At 39.7% G+C, this 17,457-nt stretch overlaps 1 protein-coding gene across 3 annotated transcripts in view; it reads right to left on the bottom strand.

The window, feature by feature from the left end:
• paqr6 (progestin and adipoQ receptor family member VI) overlaps window positions 1-17,457 on the bottom strand; it is a 36,806-nt gene that overhangs the window by 2,228 nt on the left and 17,121 nt on the right. For all 3 annotated transcript variants that reach the window (XM_084727661.1, XM_084727660.1, XM_084727659.1), the window contains exons 2-7: window positions 12,352-12,623; window positions 8,727-8,854; window positions 7,915-8,120; window positions 3,438-3,564; window positions 1,419-1,515; window positions 798-942 (exon numbers count right to left, since the gene is read on the bottom strand). In XM_084727661.1, the coding sequence (XP_084583787.1) occupies window positions 798-942; window positions 1,419-1,515; window positions 3,438-3,564; window positions 7,915-8,120; window positions 8,727-8,854; window positions 12,352-12,623 (975 nt within the window). The remainder of the gene's footprint in view (window positions 1-797; window positions 943-1,418; window positions 1,516-3,437; window positions 3,565-7,914; window positions 8,121-8,726; window positions 8,855-12,351; window positions 12,624-17,457) is intronic.

Here is a 17,457-nt window from a genome sequence, read left to right as displayed (position 1 = left end):
CTAATAAATCAGTTAAAGATTAATCGTTAATCATTAGCATCCTCACTCTCTCATGATTCTCAGTGACACCTTTGTGGCTACAAATGTGTAAATGAAAGGTTTAGATATTAATTCAAATTGTACTTAGAACTCAACTATGATTTTAAAAGTAACTAAGTAGATTACATGGTGTAATAAATACTTAAGTATGAGTAACAGTGCAGACTAGTACTCCAAAATACTACTTAATTACAGTCATTTGAGTATTTGTAATTAGTTACTTCCATCCCAAGTTTACCATTCTTGATGACCTGTTGAGGCCGTCTTGCACTTTCCTTCAACAATCGCAGGAGAAATACTAATAATTGCTGCTTATTTAGAAAGAACAGCAAAAATATTAAAGTAAATGCAATCTTGGTCATTTTGAATTTTATTAACAGGCTGAACCCCTTGTTCTTGTTCTTCTTCTGCTGTTGTATTTCCAGCAGATTAAATGCTTCACAGCGGGAGGAAACACTTTGGGCATGTCAAAAAAGTTATCTTCTGATTAAATGATTTTGGGCGTGTAAAAGCACTTTAATTAGCGTCCATGTAAACAGTTAAGTTGGGACCTCTAATCAAAATCATTTCAGTCAGGCTGAAGAAATACCATCCATGTGACTGCAGCTTCTGCTGTTTCCTCAGGAAGGCGAGAGTGTGACAGTTTGCCTTTATTTTCCCTGCTGGTATCAAGATTTGAAGCACTAATCAGCGCATGTTGTGCAAAGACAGACAGGCCAGGTACAGCCTGCATCGTGCAACGTCCAACACCAACATACCAAAGTAGTCGAAGCGCCCTGGGGCCAGCCTCTCCGGGAGGTGGGCGGTAAACAGGAAACAGGTTAGGAAGGCGAAGAGGAGGTGGTAACAGTGAAAGGACAGGGCGTCGCTCGAGCTGCAGCTTCCCCCGCAGCACAGAAGGATCTACACACAGACATCAAATATATTCAGAAATCACAGAAAACAAACAGATTCATCTCAAAATCCTGCAGAAGTAACAAAAAAACATACTGATACGAGGACTTCTGCACCTAATGCACATTATTACTGTTATCAACACTGTTGGTTACAGCATGTTTGACCTAGTTAGGGACAAAAAAGCCTCCAACAAATGACTTGCATATTGCATAATCATCACAGTGATTAGGGGAATTGATTGATGGAATCGATACGATTGTATAAGATTAAGAAAGGAAATCAGTTTCTGGGTTAGTGAGCCGAAGTCCTGCTAAGAGTATTAAATCCCAGCACTAATCAGCTCAGAGCACTTACATAAAAACACAAACACACTAAACAACACATTCTGTGCACGAGTGTGCATTCAGAGCACCACACTGTCTTAATATGTGGAGAAAAGCAGACCTGAAGCACAAACAGATATACCTGATGCTGAGACTCACCCTGTAAAACAGAGGAACCGTGTCGAATATAAATGGAAGGACAAACGCTCCCGTCCTCAGAGCTTTACTCCTCTGTGGGAACTGCAGCTCCAGGAACCTGAGGAGACGCACAACATTTCTTTTGTGATCAATTTGTTTTATTAATTTCAATCCATTCACTGCAAAAAGGAAACAAAAAGATACAAAAAGTCATAATGACCCAGTAGTGATCACCCCACTAGCACGTCAAATGACAGTAGTTAAATATTAGAAGCTCAGTTAAACTCTAAGCTTGGGTGGTATCTATTCTTTCACCAGGATATACAGTACATGACGGTATTTGTGTAAAAAACAAAAATAAAATCTAAAAGCTGAGTTGCTGGTGATAGATGGAACTGAACTGGTCTGATATGCAATTAGCTCATCTAACATTATTAGAGCTGCAACGATTAATCGATTATTAATCACCAACTATTTTGATAATCGATTGATTGGCATCAGTCGTTCTTTACAAAAAGAAGAGTCTGTGATTTCAGCTTCTTAAATGTGAATATTTACTAGTTTCTTTATTCCTCTCTGACAGTAAACTGAATAACTTCAGGTTGTGGATAAAACAAGACATTTGAGGACGCCATCTTGTCCTTTATTGGGACTTTAAAATGTCCAGCTCAGTACATATATTGGCAGCCTGTTCTCATTCCAAGGTCTTCAAATACTGATGTTTTGTTTTCATGCAGAAGCAGAAGGTGACCTTCAGCATCTGTACGAGACGCACCGGGCTTCAAGTAACCTCAGTGTAAACCCATCTGAGTCAGGTGACACAGTATAAAGAGAGTCAGGGGGCTGAGTTCATGTGAAAACAAACTGAGATAATCTTTTTAACTCCCAAACATCAATAAAGTCCTGTATCAGTCAGCGTCTAACTCTCACACACAACCTGCAGTGGATATCATGTCATCACTGCAGCCGAAAAAGCTCAAGACTCTCGATTTATGTTATTATTCTTTGGTCTTGGTGTTGAACATGGACAGAGAAAGACAATAACTGCCTCGTTCCTCCTGAACTGTCTCTGACTCCTCACCATCACTCAACAACACAGGCGTCGACCACAACATTACATGAATTATGATTAGTTTGATACATTAACAGTGTTTTTATTTTTAAATATTTATTGAACGCCAAAACTTTCACAGACAAAACTACCATTAGATGTTATATGTAAACGTTTAAGTACACAAACTGATGCATCAGTTTACTGCAGATTTGTTGATACCAGCTTTGGTTAAAATAAGTATCACACTTGAGGAGTAGTTGCAGTGGGTCACTGTGTCTTTAAGAGCTGCTGAGCCTAAAAGAATTTCATTTGTCTGACTTTAATCATCACATGACGGTGTAAATACTGTTACAGAGGCGTTTCCATTCTGGCAAAAAAAAACACAAGTCTGAGAGAAACATTAAAAGCTCGCAAAGTTTAGAAGTCATAGTTACATAAATCTAATTCTGTTGCAGGGAGGTTATCTGCATTCAGGAAAAAAAGTTATTTACCCGACATCTGTTTTCAATTCTTTGAACCTGTGGGCCTCTTGTTAAAGTGAGAATTCATGTTCAACTTCCTCCAGAACATCTGCTTCATTTTATCTAAACTCCTGAAAAGCAGGATGCTTTCACACCTGAAAGTCCAAACCAAGGTCCAAGTTTTCTTTTTTCTTTTTCTATTAGTTTTTCCAAATAACTCGGTACAAAGCGTCTCACCTTGATGTCCATTAAACTTTAAGTTTCCCCGGCTCATTCTGTTGTGTTGCAATGTTTTTCCTTTTTTTCTTATTCTGAAGACAGCCAATCAGAACTTTGTGTTAATGGTCCGAAAAATGTTTTGACATGAGAGCTGAACTGAACCATGGTTCGTCTTCTTTCGATCAGACCAAAGTCCAGACCAAACCAGGTAAGCATGAAAGCACCCAAACACTCCAACAAATCCAAAACTTAAATATTAAAAAAACAGTTTTACATGTAGAGGGGACGTAGTCAGCAGCCTCTTACCTGGAGTAGCAGGACAGACTGGTGCAGAACAACGTGTTTCCAATGGCGATGGGGACAAAATGTTGATGGACCCAGCTGTTCACCCAGCTGTCTGGTATAACATAGTATCCGTAGCTAATCGCACAACCTGATCACAAAGAAGACATTTGAAAAAAAAAATGTTTTCACCTGACAAGTTAGTCCAGCAGAGGCTTTTTCCTTTTAGTGTCCGTGCTTTTCTTCACAAGGTTTTGTTCATTTTAAATTCATGTATGTCTCATTGATTGTAATTCCGTACATCATATCCTTTATAATCGTATCGTTCAATATGCAAAAAAAGGTGTTAGTTTGGTACAACTTAAAGGTCTTTTGATACGTTCATAAAACATGAACCCCGACTGGTCTCCTGAGATCTAAATCTCTTTTTTCAAGAACAGCAGCACAGTTATGTCACTCAAACCAACACAGAGCAAACAGTCACTGATGAGGGAACAGTGAGGAGAGATGACGGGAAAGACCTTGGAGGGTAAACGCACCTAAATTAAAGTTGTGTATTAACATATGAGTATCAATCTGGGTTCAGGTTAGCTCTGCAACCATTTTCTAATTTACATTAAAAATAAAGTGACAAGAGCAGTTTATGTTTATGGTGTTTATCGATAAAGAATTTCCAACATTTCATTGATGGCATGATGGAAAAGGTTCCAGATGTCATCAGAAGTCAGTTAATGTAAAAATAAATACTTTCAAAGAAAGACGAGTTGAGGGCCTTTTAATGTTTATTCATTTTGTCTGATAAATAATATTATTATTAACTGTCCCTTTAACAAAGCAAGTTGAATCGCTCAGATTTAAAGCCACAACTTATAGTTTTTTGTTGGGTGGCAGTGAGATAATCCACATTAAAAAAAAGTGCCATTCCTCTGCTGTCTTTTCTGATACAACCACTGGGGGTCGCCAAAGTAAAACCATTTTAAATTCATCAGGGTTCATTTCCTTCATGTTTAAAATAACTGAACATGACGAGTGTGATTGTTTTTAATTCCAAGGAGGCACCTGCCTGCCTGAAAGCTCTTCGGTGCACAGAAACAGTTTGTAATTAAAATAAAGGAAGTGTCATCTCTTTCCTCAGGGAGCATCTTCTGTACTGTGGAATCCCTCCAATCAAAGCTCAGCCTCTGACCAGAAAGTTTGTCCTTTCATTTTTTTGTCCTGCAGTGAGAAAAAAAAAAAACCTCCTGCAGCTCTCATGTCTGATACGGACTTTTGAACTTTTTAAACTTGGCAAATCTTGGCACTAAGAAGCTTTGTGGTAGATTAAGGATCAGTCTGCCGGGGACCACAGCATAGTGACGGGAACTGAAGGGGCCCTCAGTTAATGTCTGTTAATGTTTGACTGGCTGGTCTGCATGTAGGATCTTATTATATATGGTGCAGGGATCATAAACACACCCATGAAAACAAAAACACCACTGTATATACATAATCTGAACCAACATAACTGTGCAACTGTGAACATATACACTCACAAAACAAACAGTAGCTTCACCTTAAATCATAACTGCCAACCTTGAGACCTAAAAATAGGGAAACCTAAGCGGGGTGTCTGCGACTCCCTCAGAGAAAAATGAGTTTCAAAGACTTTTGGTTACTTTTAAAGAATGAACATAACAAAATAATAAGTAACATGCACATTTCTTTTGCAAACAGATGCCTGCAGATGACTTACAACTGACAATTATTAGCCTTACAATAACAGAAAAAGTATATTTTACACCTGTTTTTTTCTGAGAGTACATTAATTAGGCTTTTCTTAGAAAAAAATGTGCCTTTTTCCTTTAAAACTTAACAAAAGGTGTGGAAAAATCTGGAGAAATACAGGAGAATTGTGACCCTGGGAGAAAACTGGGAGAAAGCGATGAAAAACTCGAGGCTTCCAGCATTCTTGTCGGCAAGAATGCTTTAAATACACAAATCTGTGTGATTCTTAAGGTCAAGCACAGAGGAAATTCATCTGTCTTGCATGTATTTACTCGCTCGCACATAGACGGACAAATAGTTACAGCAGATGCAGGAAAACACTTTCTAATGGCCACTTGTGCAACAAGCTCAGAATTCTTATGAGACAGTTTGGTTATTTGTTTATTCTGTGTTGAAATTCCTCTGTAGACGCTGATAGTGAGTGACAGGGAAATGTTATTCACAGGAGACGTGGTCGTGAGGCCAAACACATATGGTTTGGAGTTTAGATAAGCCATGAAACAAATTATTTCTCAGGACGGAGGCAGAGAGGAGAGATATCATTACATGCGATTCGAAATGATATGGAAATCAGCCAAGCCCTGATCACATCCACATGATAAAAGGCAAATAGATGCAACAATGCTTTGACTGTTCTGTTTTATCACTTGTAAGGCTGGATATCTGTACTTTGTACTGAAACAACCCTGTGCCAAGAAGTATAGAAACTTTGCCAGTCCAACAACACCTGAATATGATCCTTTTACTACCTGGGTCTAGAAAAAAAAGGTATATGTATGGTTTTGCTCGCAGCCAATCACCGCAAATTCTCTTCGATTTAATTCAACGTGTGACTGGCACCACCTCAGCAGCTACAGACCCGTACAGTCTGTGGTGTGGTGAAGTCGGGCACGGTGTATTTGACTGAGCTGGCAGTTAAGTGGCCCAAAACGCTTGCAATTATGGCTATGCTACACAGCTGATGAAACCAAATGCATAAAATGAGGAAGGATTATTTCAAGAATGCATACTTTCACATGATGGGTCTCAAATGAAGTAGAAAAAAAAGGTGTCAAATGAAGTTCTCTGTGGTACTGGTATTACTTTAAGGGTGCTGGTATCTTAACAGTTCACTAAAAAATATCATGTTAGCATCCTTGAACATTTCTGAAATTCTCCAAGTGATGGGAAGTAAACAGAAGAATTGGGTGAAAATGCTAATTAGTTGCTAATTATACAACAAACTTTTTCAAAATAAATAAAAAAGGATTAAACTGCAACATTCTGTACCGCAAATAAGAGTTGAAGTTTGAAGTTTTTGTTAAGCTATCGCCATATTTTATCAATATTCTCAATTAAACAGAACAAATGACGATGATGTTTATAGGCAATGATGCAAGACGTATGCACAAGCAAACACTCTCACACAAGTTTAGTGTGTGTACCCATGGTGTGAAGATGCCTGTGTTCAGAGCAGATTGTGCACCACTCCACACTGCAAACATGTGGTCAAACAACTAAAAAGTGAGCTTATACAGACTTCAGTCAGTTTATAATGATGCAATGATAATATTATTGAAGAGACCGAGCTGATGCTGGTCAATCAGTACTTTCCAGACATTATCAAACATTAGCTTTAGTAATACAAAGTACCAATCCCAGCTGTAGAGACACTAGTACAGGTGTCTCTTTGTAAGGTACGTATGAGTTTCTTCTTGATAATCAGTTTATTTGCTAAAGCAGATGGTGGTCGGAGGAGTGATAGGAAGGAATCTGAGCAATATACTGCTGAGCAGGTTGAGCAACAAAATGTATTTTAGCCACTTTAAGAGGTTCCACCTAAAACAAAGCATAATGGAACAAAAAAGTTTAAGTGTATGATATGTTTAGAGCATTTTCACCGCTTTACTTTTCCCTCAAACAGCATTTTCCAACATCAAAGTGCCGTTTTATAAGCCAATTATCGATCTGTCCAAACCAACCAAACTCCATGGGTGAATTCAGTCATTTCAACTTGCAGAACACAGGAGCTGCTGGTCTATTGTTGCCTCAATCTGTTGGCTAGATTGTGTTACTGTGTGACTTCAGTGAATCCGATCTAACCTTTTAAAACACTGAAGTCACATGATAACAAAAACAAACTGAAAGGTCGAGGTTGTGGTAGACCAGCTCCTCACGTGTTCGGCAACATAAAATTACTCATTTAGCCCATGGAGTCTGGTTGGTTTGAAGAGAGTGACGTGGATTATATAATAGTGGTTTCCCAGTGAATAAAAGACTGTTTGATGGTAAAAGTAAAAATAATGAAAATATAGACTGAAACCTTTAACCTTAAACTTAAAGTGACTAAAATAGCTTTTATTGCTGATCTTTTCCACAGCAGTTCACCGGTTAGCTTCTGTGCTGGTACTCCTCTCTGCTTCTCCTAACTGAGGCCGAGCTGACTGGCACCTACTGTAAAAAGTCATGTAATCCAAACTATTCCCTTTAATTTCTATTTTTCTCTTTTAAATACTGATCTTTATTTAATATACTGCATACATTGTCTTATGTTTTATCTGGACCAGGAGGCTATATCGTATGAAGTTTGAAAGCATGAATAAATAAACACTAATAACTTCAAATATGCACCAAGCAGCATGAAGCTACGTTTGTTGAGAGAGTTCAGATGATCACTCACCTTTCTGGCTTCAAGACGTTCTGCAGAAAACCAAAATATCTTCAAACTTTTTTTGTTTTTAGGATTCTGAAGTCTTACCCAGACTGTAGAGGCTGAGCGCTCCGTAGTCAAAGAAGTAGCAGATGTGGCGCGACTCTGGCGACATGGTGCTGAAGGTGTGTGCACAGCTGGAGGTGAAGGGGTAGATGCAGATGAGCAGCATGTACACCAGCAGGGGCCAGGTGTAGCTGTCGGTCAGGAAGTTCAGGGTGGAGCACAGGACGCAGAAACGCCACAGGAAGTACCTGCAAATCACCATTATGTCTTAATCCAGCATGTTTATAATAATCAACTCAGCTCAGAGCAGCCGCTCTGTGACTTTTACTGTCCCACGCTTTTCAAGGCTGTTGTACTTGGACGTCTCTGACATCCTGGACTTGTCTCAGTCTCATGTTTATTTTAATTCAGGCTTCCCATATTTTGGGGAATCCTGCCTCAACTTTCCTCCACCTTTCTAAAAATCTTTATGGTACATTTTATCCACCCGTTTATTTTCTCTCCAGCACTACGAAGAGTTTAACGGATTACATCTCAGATACTAAACAAAGATCCTCATATTTATCGATCCTTATAAACGTTTATACAGCTGGAAAGTCAACGTGTTCATTTTACTGCTGGTTTAATCTTGGCCTTAAATACAAATAGATTTGTTCTGGTCTCAGTCACAAAATTGACTTTCATAAAAAATATTCCATGTCTTTTGTCAGGGAAAATGAGTGTGAGCATACAGCACTGAGTGTTAGAGTCTCATATTAGATGCTTTGGTCCAACAAGGTCACTGCAACACATTATATATTAAATGAACATGTGACAAATTAAAACATCAGTTATGTCCACGTTGTTGCACACACCATGTTGGCAGGAAGTGGGTCCAGATGTTGATCGTCTCGTTGTTCATCTGGAAGCTGCTGAGGACGCAGTCCAGCGCCGAGCTCCGCGGGTGACGGTATCCAGAGATGATGCTGTCCTCCCTGAACACCTGAGGACCAACCAGACATTCCAGGTGAGCAATTAAAAGTTTAAAGTAATTAAACTTCCTCCTATGACGCAAAACATTCAATGAAATAAGGAACATTTATTTTAATAAGTTCAATGTTTCTTATCTTTGATGGAAAAATACAAATTCTTCTGTTTGTGTGTTTCACACTTGCTTTGGCAAAGTAAATGTCTGTTTCTCACGCCAATGAAGCCCCTCTGAATTTAATCAGGGCTGCCCAGTAATAGTTGACTAAACCATTAGTCGATGACAAGAGTCCCAGTCGACCACGGGACCATCTGGTTGCACTGAAGTCACCAGTACACTGCTGCTAACTGTGCTGTAGCCTGTTAGCTCATTTTAGTATCCTATTAGACTGGGACACAGCCTCTGTGATCGATGGAACCAGTTTGGCAACAGAGAATAAAGTAAAGTTGATTTTACATTAAAGCAAAGTTGACTGGAGATGAAACACACATCATGCATTACATTCAGAGTCATTGCCCTTTTTGCCAGTAGTTTTTAACAGGCAACTTGCATCGGGCCCCAAAATGATCCATCTAAATAATTAAATTCCAACTTCTGGTTGACCAGGAAAATCTTCAGGCAGGTGCAGCCCTAAACGTCGGCTGATCCCTGGATGGTGTCTGAGTTTTTCATTGTTTATTGTTTCATTTGAATAAACTGTTAGAGGCCAACATTTTACAATAAAAAAAAAAATCATAGATTAGAGCAGGGGGTTTCAAAGCCTCCCCTCAGACGACGCTTGGAAAAAGGCGACGCCTTTTCTTTACTTGCTTAGTTTGGCTCAATTCCTGGATGTCTATGGGATCAGGATTATTTTATTCGATCCCACAGCCACTCAACAACTGAGCCAAGATAGCCCAGTACTGCTGTTTGATACAACTCCAGACTACATCAAATACATAATTAAGTTAATTTATTAGTGTGGAATTCTGGGAAAAACTGGAAAGTTTCCCTAAACTGTTGTGTGTCTGAACTATCTCTTTAACCAAATCACAAAATTTGGCATTACTTTCTGTCTTGTCCGATCATTAATCTCCTGCCCCTGAGATTTATCGCGACTCCTTGAAAGGATCCCGACATGCAGATTTGGTTCTGCGGTTTTCCGTGTGCCTTAATGGGAGTCGCACACTGAATTTTATTTTGAGAAAGCGGTGGAAATCTTGAGCCAAAAACTGCTCAAGCTGGTTGTAATTGGATGTGCTGAGAAGGAAGATGTGAAGATAAACAAAGACGACAACAATGTAAATATTTTCCCAAGCAGAGAGATCTGATATCCACTCGCCAAACTGCAGAGGCTGTTAGAGAACATTTCAGTAACTTAAGCTTTGACCTGGAACTTTTAAGTCAAATAATAGTCAAATTAAATCATGGGGTTTTTCAAAGCTTCATGTTTTAAACAAGATGAGATCCACTTCAACATACAACATACTTTAAAAAAGGCGTGATGTCAGATTTTCATGTCCAAAACTAATATCTAACTTTTTCACTAACTTATACACGATCTTAGAAACGCTTTTACATCTGCTGTTGGTGCTTGATGTTGCACTTTCTCCAGGGCAAAAATCCCTCTAGGACGTCTACTTCACACAGCAGCAAAGAGTTTGTTTGGAATAAACAGACATCATAAACAGGACCAAGGAGACAAAGACAAACAACTAACTTATCTATAGAAACTCAAATATTTAAACTCCGCTAGCACAAAACCAAGGACACATATTTTAGTATTTGACACTGAAACTGTTGACGTAAAACTAAATACAACAATGACTGCTTATCACACGAGATAAGGTCGCGACACTGAGGCGGACGCCTGCCAACACAGATGCTTGAACTGCAGGACTCCTGTTGAAGGACGGTCTCTCCGCCCCAGTCAGCTACCGCTTATGTTTCCTACTGAGGCGTACAAGTGAAATCTCTTGTAGTCGTCTATATGTGTACATTTGGGTTTGTTTGCAGTGTATAAATACTGGGAGGTGAGCACTTCAGGTGTGATCAGGGCGTAGTTACAGCCTGTCAGAAAAATAATAGGGACGTGACGGTGAAAAAAATTCATTCTGCAATTATTGCAGCAAAAATAACATTATAAATGGTACTTTTCTGACATATTATACCAGAGCTGAAACTGTAAAATTACTTAAACCAATGTTTGCCTTGGATTCCATCATTCTTTTGGCCATTATTCAAGTGTAAACCCCCCAGTGACGATGCACACAGGTTTGTGGATTTGTGGACTGGTTTTGAAGCTGTGAGGCATAATGAGGGTCACCATCTTGTTTTGTTGTGACCAGAGCAGAATCAATGAGAGTGTAGAGTTCAGCGGTGACACATCCATTCAGAAGGAAATCTGCAATGTGGTGACAGAATGTAGATTCAACACTGCCTAGTTTGCCAGTTCGAGCGGAGTTTCACGAGCCTGGTGCATTGTGCTGGAGGGACTCACTGAAAACGATGGAGGAGTACATACAATCAGACCTCTGCTGCTGGCCAGAACAAACAATACTTCTGCACTGGCTTCTCTTTTCAGACCTGTAAGTTCTGCCCATTATTCATACAGGCTATAATATTATTGTTAAAATCGTTTTTAAAAAGCACACAAGAAAGCAATGACCAACGGCACAGATATATTGGATTCTTTGGAGCTATTTGCACCACCTCCATCACCACCAACAAACACACTGTGAGAGCCGAGGCTGACGCATGAGGAAGAACGTGGCGCGTCCGATCTGGAGGAGCGAGTTTCGTCTCTCACAGTAGAGTTACATTCACGCTCTCTCTCCAAATTAATGTGCAACTTGAAACAACCAACTAGTTGCTCTTCACTTGGGTGACTAGCTAATGTTAGCATAGCAAGTCGTGAGTGGAGCAGCTAGTTCTTGTGTGCAGCCAAAATAAAACTGTTAATGACTGTTGTGTTCACAGTAACCTCCGAAAACCTCTGAAAAGAATTACAGTACTGATGGTAGCCTAATAGAAATTGTTGGTGGTATTGTTATTACATGACACGATATTTTAAGTACGGTGATGTATTATTGCTGGATTATGATTTAAAACTGGTCTTAGCAGACAGGAAGGCTGCCTTAAACTCATCTCAAGTACATGCAAAAAACCTATTAACTTTTATTTTGTTATGTTCCCTTTACATTGAGGCTAATAAAATAATAAATATATAAATATAAATGAAATATGTGTGAAATATGTGTGACTGACAGTAAACAGCAGATCATTTGTCTACTGTACATGTTCAGGTGCTGTCAGCAGTAAGTTCTTCCTCGTGGCTTCTCATGTGTTGACAGGCAAACCTGCGAGATTCCTGGCATTACATAAGAGTGTCTTGTAAGGAATGTAACAATTGTGAAATATATATTACATAAACCACAACAGGACATCTTGTATTCACAGCAGGATCAAGCAAACTGTGAGACAGACCGAACCAGTACTTTGTAGACCTTGTAGAGACAGTGTCCCTTCCTTACCTTGGGGACCTGGTGGATGTCAAAGAGCTGGGGAAGCTTGATGCTGAGCATGTCTGTGGGCAGTCTGATGACACCCCTCCCTCTCTGACAGACCTCGATGAGCCTGGCTCGTCCCCCACGACAGAGGACTAACCAGACCGGGTAGTCAAACACCGGGATCCGGGCCTTTTGTCCAGGACTGTCTGCCTCCCATCGCAAGCAGCGCCCCCAGCCCTGGCTCCACCCGCCTCCGACGCCACTACCGGCCCTGATCCCCCGCCACACTGGAAACACTGCAGAGACACACAACAAACGCACACAATGAGACACCAACAGAGCCGCAAATTCTTGATTTTTCAACACTGACATGACATCAAATTCAGAATTAAATTCAAGACTCTTGTCAACACTTTGCATGGTCAGACACCTGCCTACGCTGGAGATGTACAGCAGGGTTTGTGGGTTGTTCCCCACTCCAGGCTTCAAACTAAAGGAGAACACTGTGCATTTAAGGGTTCTGTGCTTGGTTGCATAAAACCTGGATGCCTTTGAAAATAAAAATTAACATGAGGATTTCCTTAGCATGTTGTAGGAGAAAATCCTTTGATGTCTAAGCTACTTAAGTATTCCCTTACATGTGACTAGAAGGTTTCCAGGCTTAAGAAAATTTGTAAAGGGACCACACCAGCCACTAAAAAGAGAAATAATTTATGGGACATAAGACAATGGCTGAATCTATGCTGATTGGAGAGGAGGAGGAGACACGAGGCAAACTTTCCAGGAAAGGGAAAATCCACTGGACACAATGAGCAAATCTAGCAACTTGTGGATTTGACCGTAACTTTGCACTAACAACTTTGTAACTCAGTTCAGTTCAAGTTTATTTGTCACATGCATTAAAAGTACAATCAATGCAATGAAATGCATTTTGCCTTGGTTCTCTCTTAGACCTTAAAAGACTCATAGTGTATCACCATCTTGCCCATCTTTCCATATTAACATAACACTTTCACATGTATTAACATTAGTTATATTGTTTTACTGAAACTCACCAGTTTTTGTCAACTGTTATCAATGATCGGTTGTCTCCTGTCTTGCTGTAATGGTAATATTTTCTAGAGCTGCAACAACTAAATTAAATTAACTGCAGACTATTTTGATAATGGATTTTTATTATTTTATTTTATTAAAGTAAAAATTCTCTGATTTCTGTGTTTTCAATGTGAATATTTTATGCTTTTTTTTTACTCCTTTATCTTTGGGTTGTGAAGAAAAATAAAGAAAATAACAACTGGCAATTGACAGATTGATCTGCAATGAAATTAATTATTAGTTGCAGCTTATTCTGGCATCGCAATGGAGAAAAATCAGGCTCCACACACGACACATTCTAGGATAAGGGAAAAAAAAAAACCTGACCTGTTTTCATTCCTTTAAACCAATCACAAACTCGGGCAGCGCTAAAACCAGGAAGCAGTCAGACCAGCTGCAGTCCTAATATTTTCTTGTTTCTTCAGTACTTCATCTACAGTTTGCCTTCATATTATTTAAAAGTGAACAACATTTCCATCTTCTGTCCATTTTGTCTTTTGTTGTCAAGTAAAGAATGTTGATGTGAGTGAGGCGTCACCATGGTAACTGAAGTGCACGTGTGCTGTATTTTGACAGGAACTACCGTGAAAGCGTAAAGTGTAAACATCTGGGCAAGGAGATAAACTAAGAGATTCATGCAAAGCCCCTAAACAAACTCCTCACCTTAGGAAAATGTTTTGCTTAAGGAACAAACTTAAGGTGGTTCATGCAATGGAACAGTGGCTATTAAAATTTGGAATTTGGACTGCAGCAGTGAAAATTACATTACAAGCAAAGACATGCATTTAAAATCCTACAAACCTCTTTAAAAGTACATGAGTATTCAAATGTACTTAGATGCATACATACACACGTGTGCTTTATCTTTCAATGGCTTAATAGATAGAAATTTTATATACGGACACAAACGCTGACACAGTTGCAACATGTTGGATTTCTGAACATCGTGTTTTAGCTTCATCTTTGCAAAGACGTTCGCAAATATCAGCATTAACGTTTATATGACAGAGTCCTCAAGTGTGATGTCTTTGTTGACTGGAGCTGACACTGAGAACAATCTCTTATTGTGGCTGCTCTTGAGACAGACCCAGACATCGATTTGAAGAATGCCTGGCATTGTCTCACTGCAGTGGCCTGTGACTGAAAGCATGCATGTAATAAGCACATGTTTGTGAGAGCCAACGCAGAACGTTACGTCTCCGTTTCCAACACCACAACACGTTTTTAACCTTACAGACAAGCTGCACCTCACAAACATTCTAAACAATGACTTTCTATTTGTTTGAAAAACCTTTAAATAAACTAAGAAAATAAGCAAAACTCAAACTTTTTTGTGTTCTCAACCTCACCCTTCCTTCCATATTAAAAATTCACTGCTGGATCATCCTCTGCACTACAGCCTGACAGTATCAGCGTACGGATCAACTGATATTTAAACTGAAGTTCAACAAGAAATTCTAATTATTTATCATGTGCTGATCTCTTTGTAAAGTCTGTTAAATAAACAATATTGGCCAATATATTGTTATCAATTTTTTTACTCTGTCTCAAATATAAATAGCATTTGCCTCAAATTTCACTAATCCAGTAGGCTCTAATGCACAATTAAACAACCATTAATGAATTAAATTATAATTATTATAGTAGGTTTGGGCATCGGAGTGAATATATCTACGAGTGTCGATGGCAGCTTGTTTTTGGGGGGCTGATTTTCAGGGCTGCCTCTGCTTTCCTGTGAAATTCTAGCAGTGTTTTGTGAACTAAAAAACTAAACCTGACCTTCAGTCAGGAGTAGATAAAGATTGAATTTTAATTTTTGGGTGAACTATTCCTTTAGTAAGGAAAGTAGGTGCCAGAAAATTCCTTTCTGGACATTTTGTGATCTCCCAACCCTAATACGTACTCTGGCAGTCCTATCGACCGGCCTGTGTCTCATCAGAGACCGAGACACATTTTTCTCCAGACTTTACAGTCTAAACAGGTTAAGACATTTCCTGGCGTCTCTCCTGCCATTACAGCTCACACCTTGGGGCTCCTCTCTCGCAGTGCAGGAACAACAAGAGGGGACCGCTGCTTACTGCAACCCAGCTGCAGGCCCCGGCCTGTTAACTGTGACAAAGTGAGCTTTGTTGAGGCTAAAGCCTTGAGAGTACAGGGGCCAAAGGATGACTGTTACACGCTGCACTGGATGGAAATGAGGCTTCTCTCACTCTCACACACACACACCAAGTATTCTACCCACGGAGAACATGCACAAATACTCTGAGCACTGACATGCATGCACACTGGTACAAATCCTGCATTCATCACCGCTGGAGAACATCAGAGCACACAAACAACAAAAAAACAAAAAGAACCCCACACAAAACCCCGGCTTGTGTTGATGACAATAGCTACGGAAAGCCACTGAGTTCACTGCAGTGTGGAAAAAAAATGCTCATTTGAATTCAGATCATTAGCATCATGTGGTGCCAACAATTTGAATACCCAATTTAAAGACTGGATGTGTTTTTGCTTTGTTTGTTTTTTTTCTGGTTTTTTGCAAGCTCTGTGGCTGATTTGAATGGTAACGTCTAGTCATGCAAAATCTACAGTACACAGATGATCTAACTGGCTGTGAGAGATGGAAGATAAAAGAGGGGGAAGCTGACCGCAGCCTTTGAGGAGCCAAACAACTCATGAATGTTAATGTTACTGGGGATTTTGGACAGTAGAGTTAATGTCCATGAGGGGTTCAGGAAAAAAAACCTAGAATTACTGCCTCGCAGCAGTAACAACCAGTTAAATTTCGGTTTACATCCATATTTGTCCAAACTCTTAAAGCCTGTGCAGTGAAGACTTCAAAGGAATTTCATAGAAGGTATTAAGAACAATTTTTGGGGGCAAAATGGAAGTAATCACTATACATGTGATTCCAGTGGATCGTTTCCAGTGAGAAACATGTTGTCTTGACTTAAAGTCTATTTTCACAGAGGAGGACAGAGGACTGATAGAGAGTTTAACATTATAATGTCACAGTGACGGTGACCTTTGACCTTTTGGATATAAAATGCTGTTAGACATTCATGTGAAATTTTGTCATAATTTGACCTTTGACCTCTAAAATCTAATCAGTTCATCCTGGAGTCCAAAATACCCTTGAGGCGTTCTTGAGACAGCGCATTCACAGGAATGTGACGTACAGACAGACAGATGGACGGACAGATAACCCAAAAACAAAACACCTCCGGCCAAGGCTGTTCCCAGCGCAGAGGTGTAAAAAGAAAAGTTAAAAAGTTAATTGATTCTTGGTAATGCGTGAGCAGCCACAGGTGGAAAAAGCTGATGGAAGTAAATCGGGATCATTGCTGTGTTTTATAAAATAGCAAGCAGTCACACAGTGATAAAAAATAAATCTATAGAAATCAAAACTTTTAATGCATCAATAATTGTTTTGTTATAATTGTAGCCCTCTGAATCAGATTCTAACTGCATCATGAGGTGACTATAGATCCCCACCTCTTATCTTCACAGACATGAACCATAAAATTCCTCTGGAGGACGTGGACAATAATATCAGGAGACACTTTTGCAGTTATGCATCTCCTCAGAACTTGATGACCTAAAAAGCAGGTCAGCGTGTCCTGACATGCCATCCAACAACAACACGTGTAAAAATCATGTGACAAAGTTATATATGCTCTACATCCAAACACAACCCCATGTGCCCTTCACACACAAAAACACACAGAGAAAAGTGTTTGTACAGCAAATCAGAAGTCTGAGAGGATGAAAATGGTATGCATGACTTCAAACACAAGATGTAAGACAGAAACTGCACTGCGGCTGCACGCTGAAGGTTGATGAGTCGAATCATCACAAACGTCTGACACTCTTCAAGTCGAGCAGTCGATTTTTGGTTTGTTTTTTTGTGAGTGAAAACGGTGTAGGCGGCACGGTGGTGCAGTGGTTAGCACTGCCGCCTCACAGCAAGAAGGTCCTGAGTTTGATCCCCCAGCTCCCCGGCTGGATCAGGGCCTTTCTGTGTGGAGTTTG

The sequence above is a fragment of the Lutjanus erythropterus genome, chromosome 9, assembly GCF_056507025.1.
Source record: "Lutjanus erythropterus isolate fLutEry1 chromosome 9, fLutEry1.hap2, whole genome shotgun sequence".
NCBI classification, from domain to species: domain Eukaryota; kingdom Metazoa; phylum Chordata; class Actinopteri; order Lutjaniformes; family Lutjanidae; genus Lutjanus; species Lutjanus erythropterus.
This window is presented reverse-complemented; position numbering and strand designations above follow the sequence as displayed.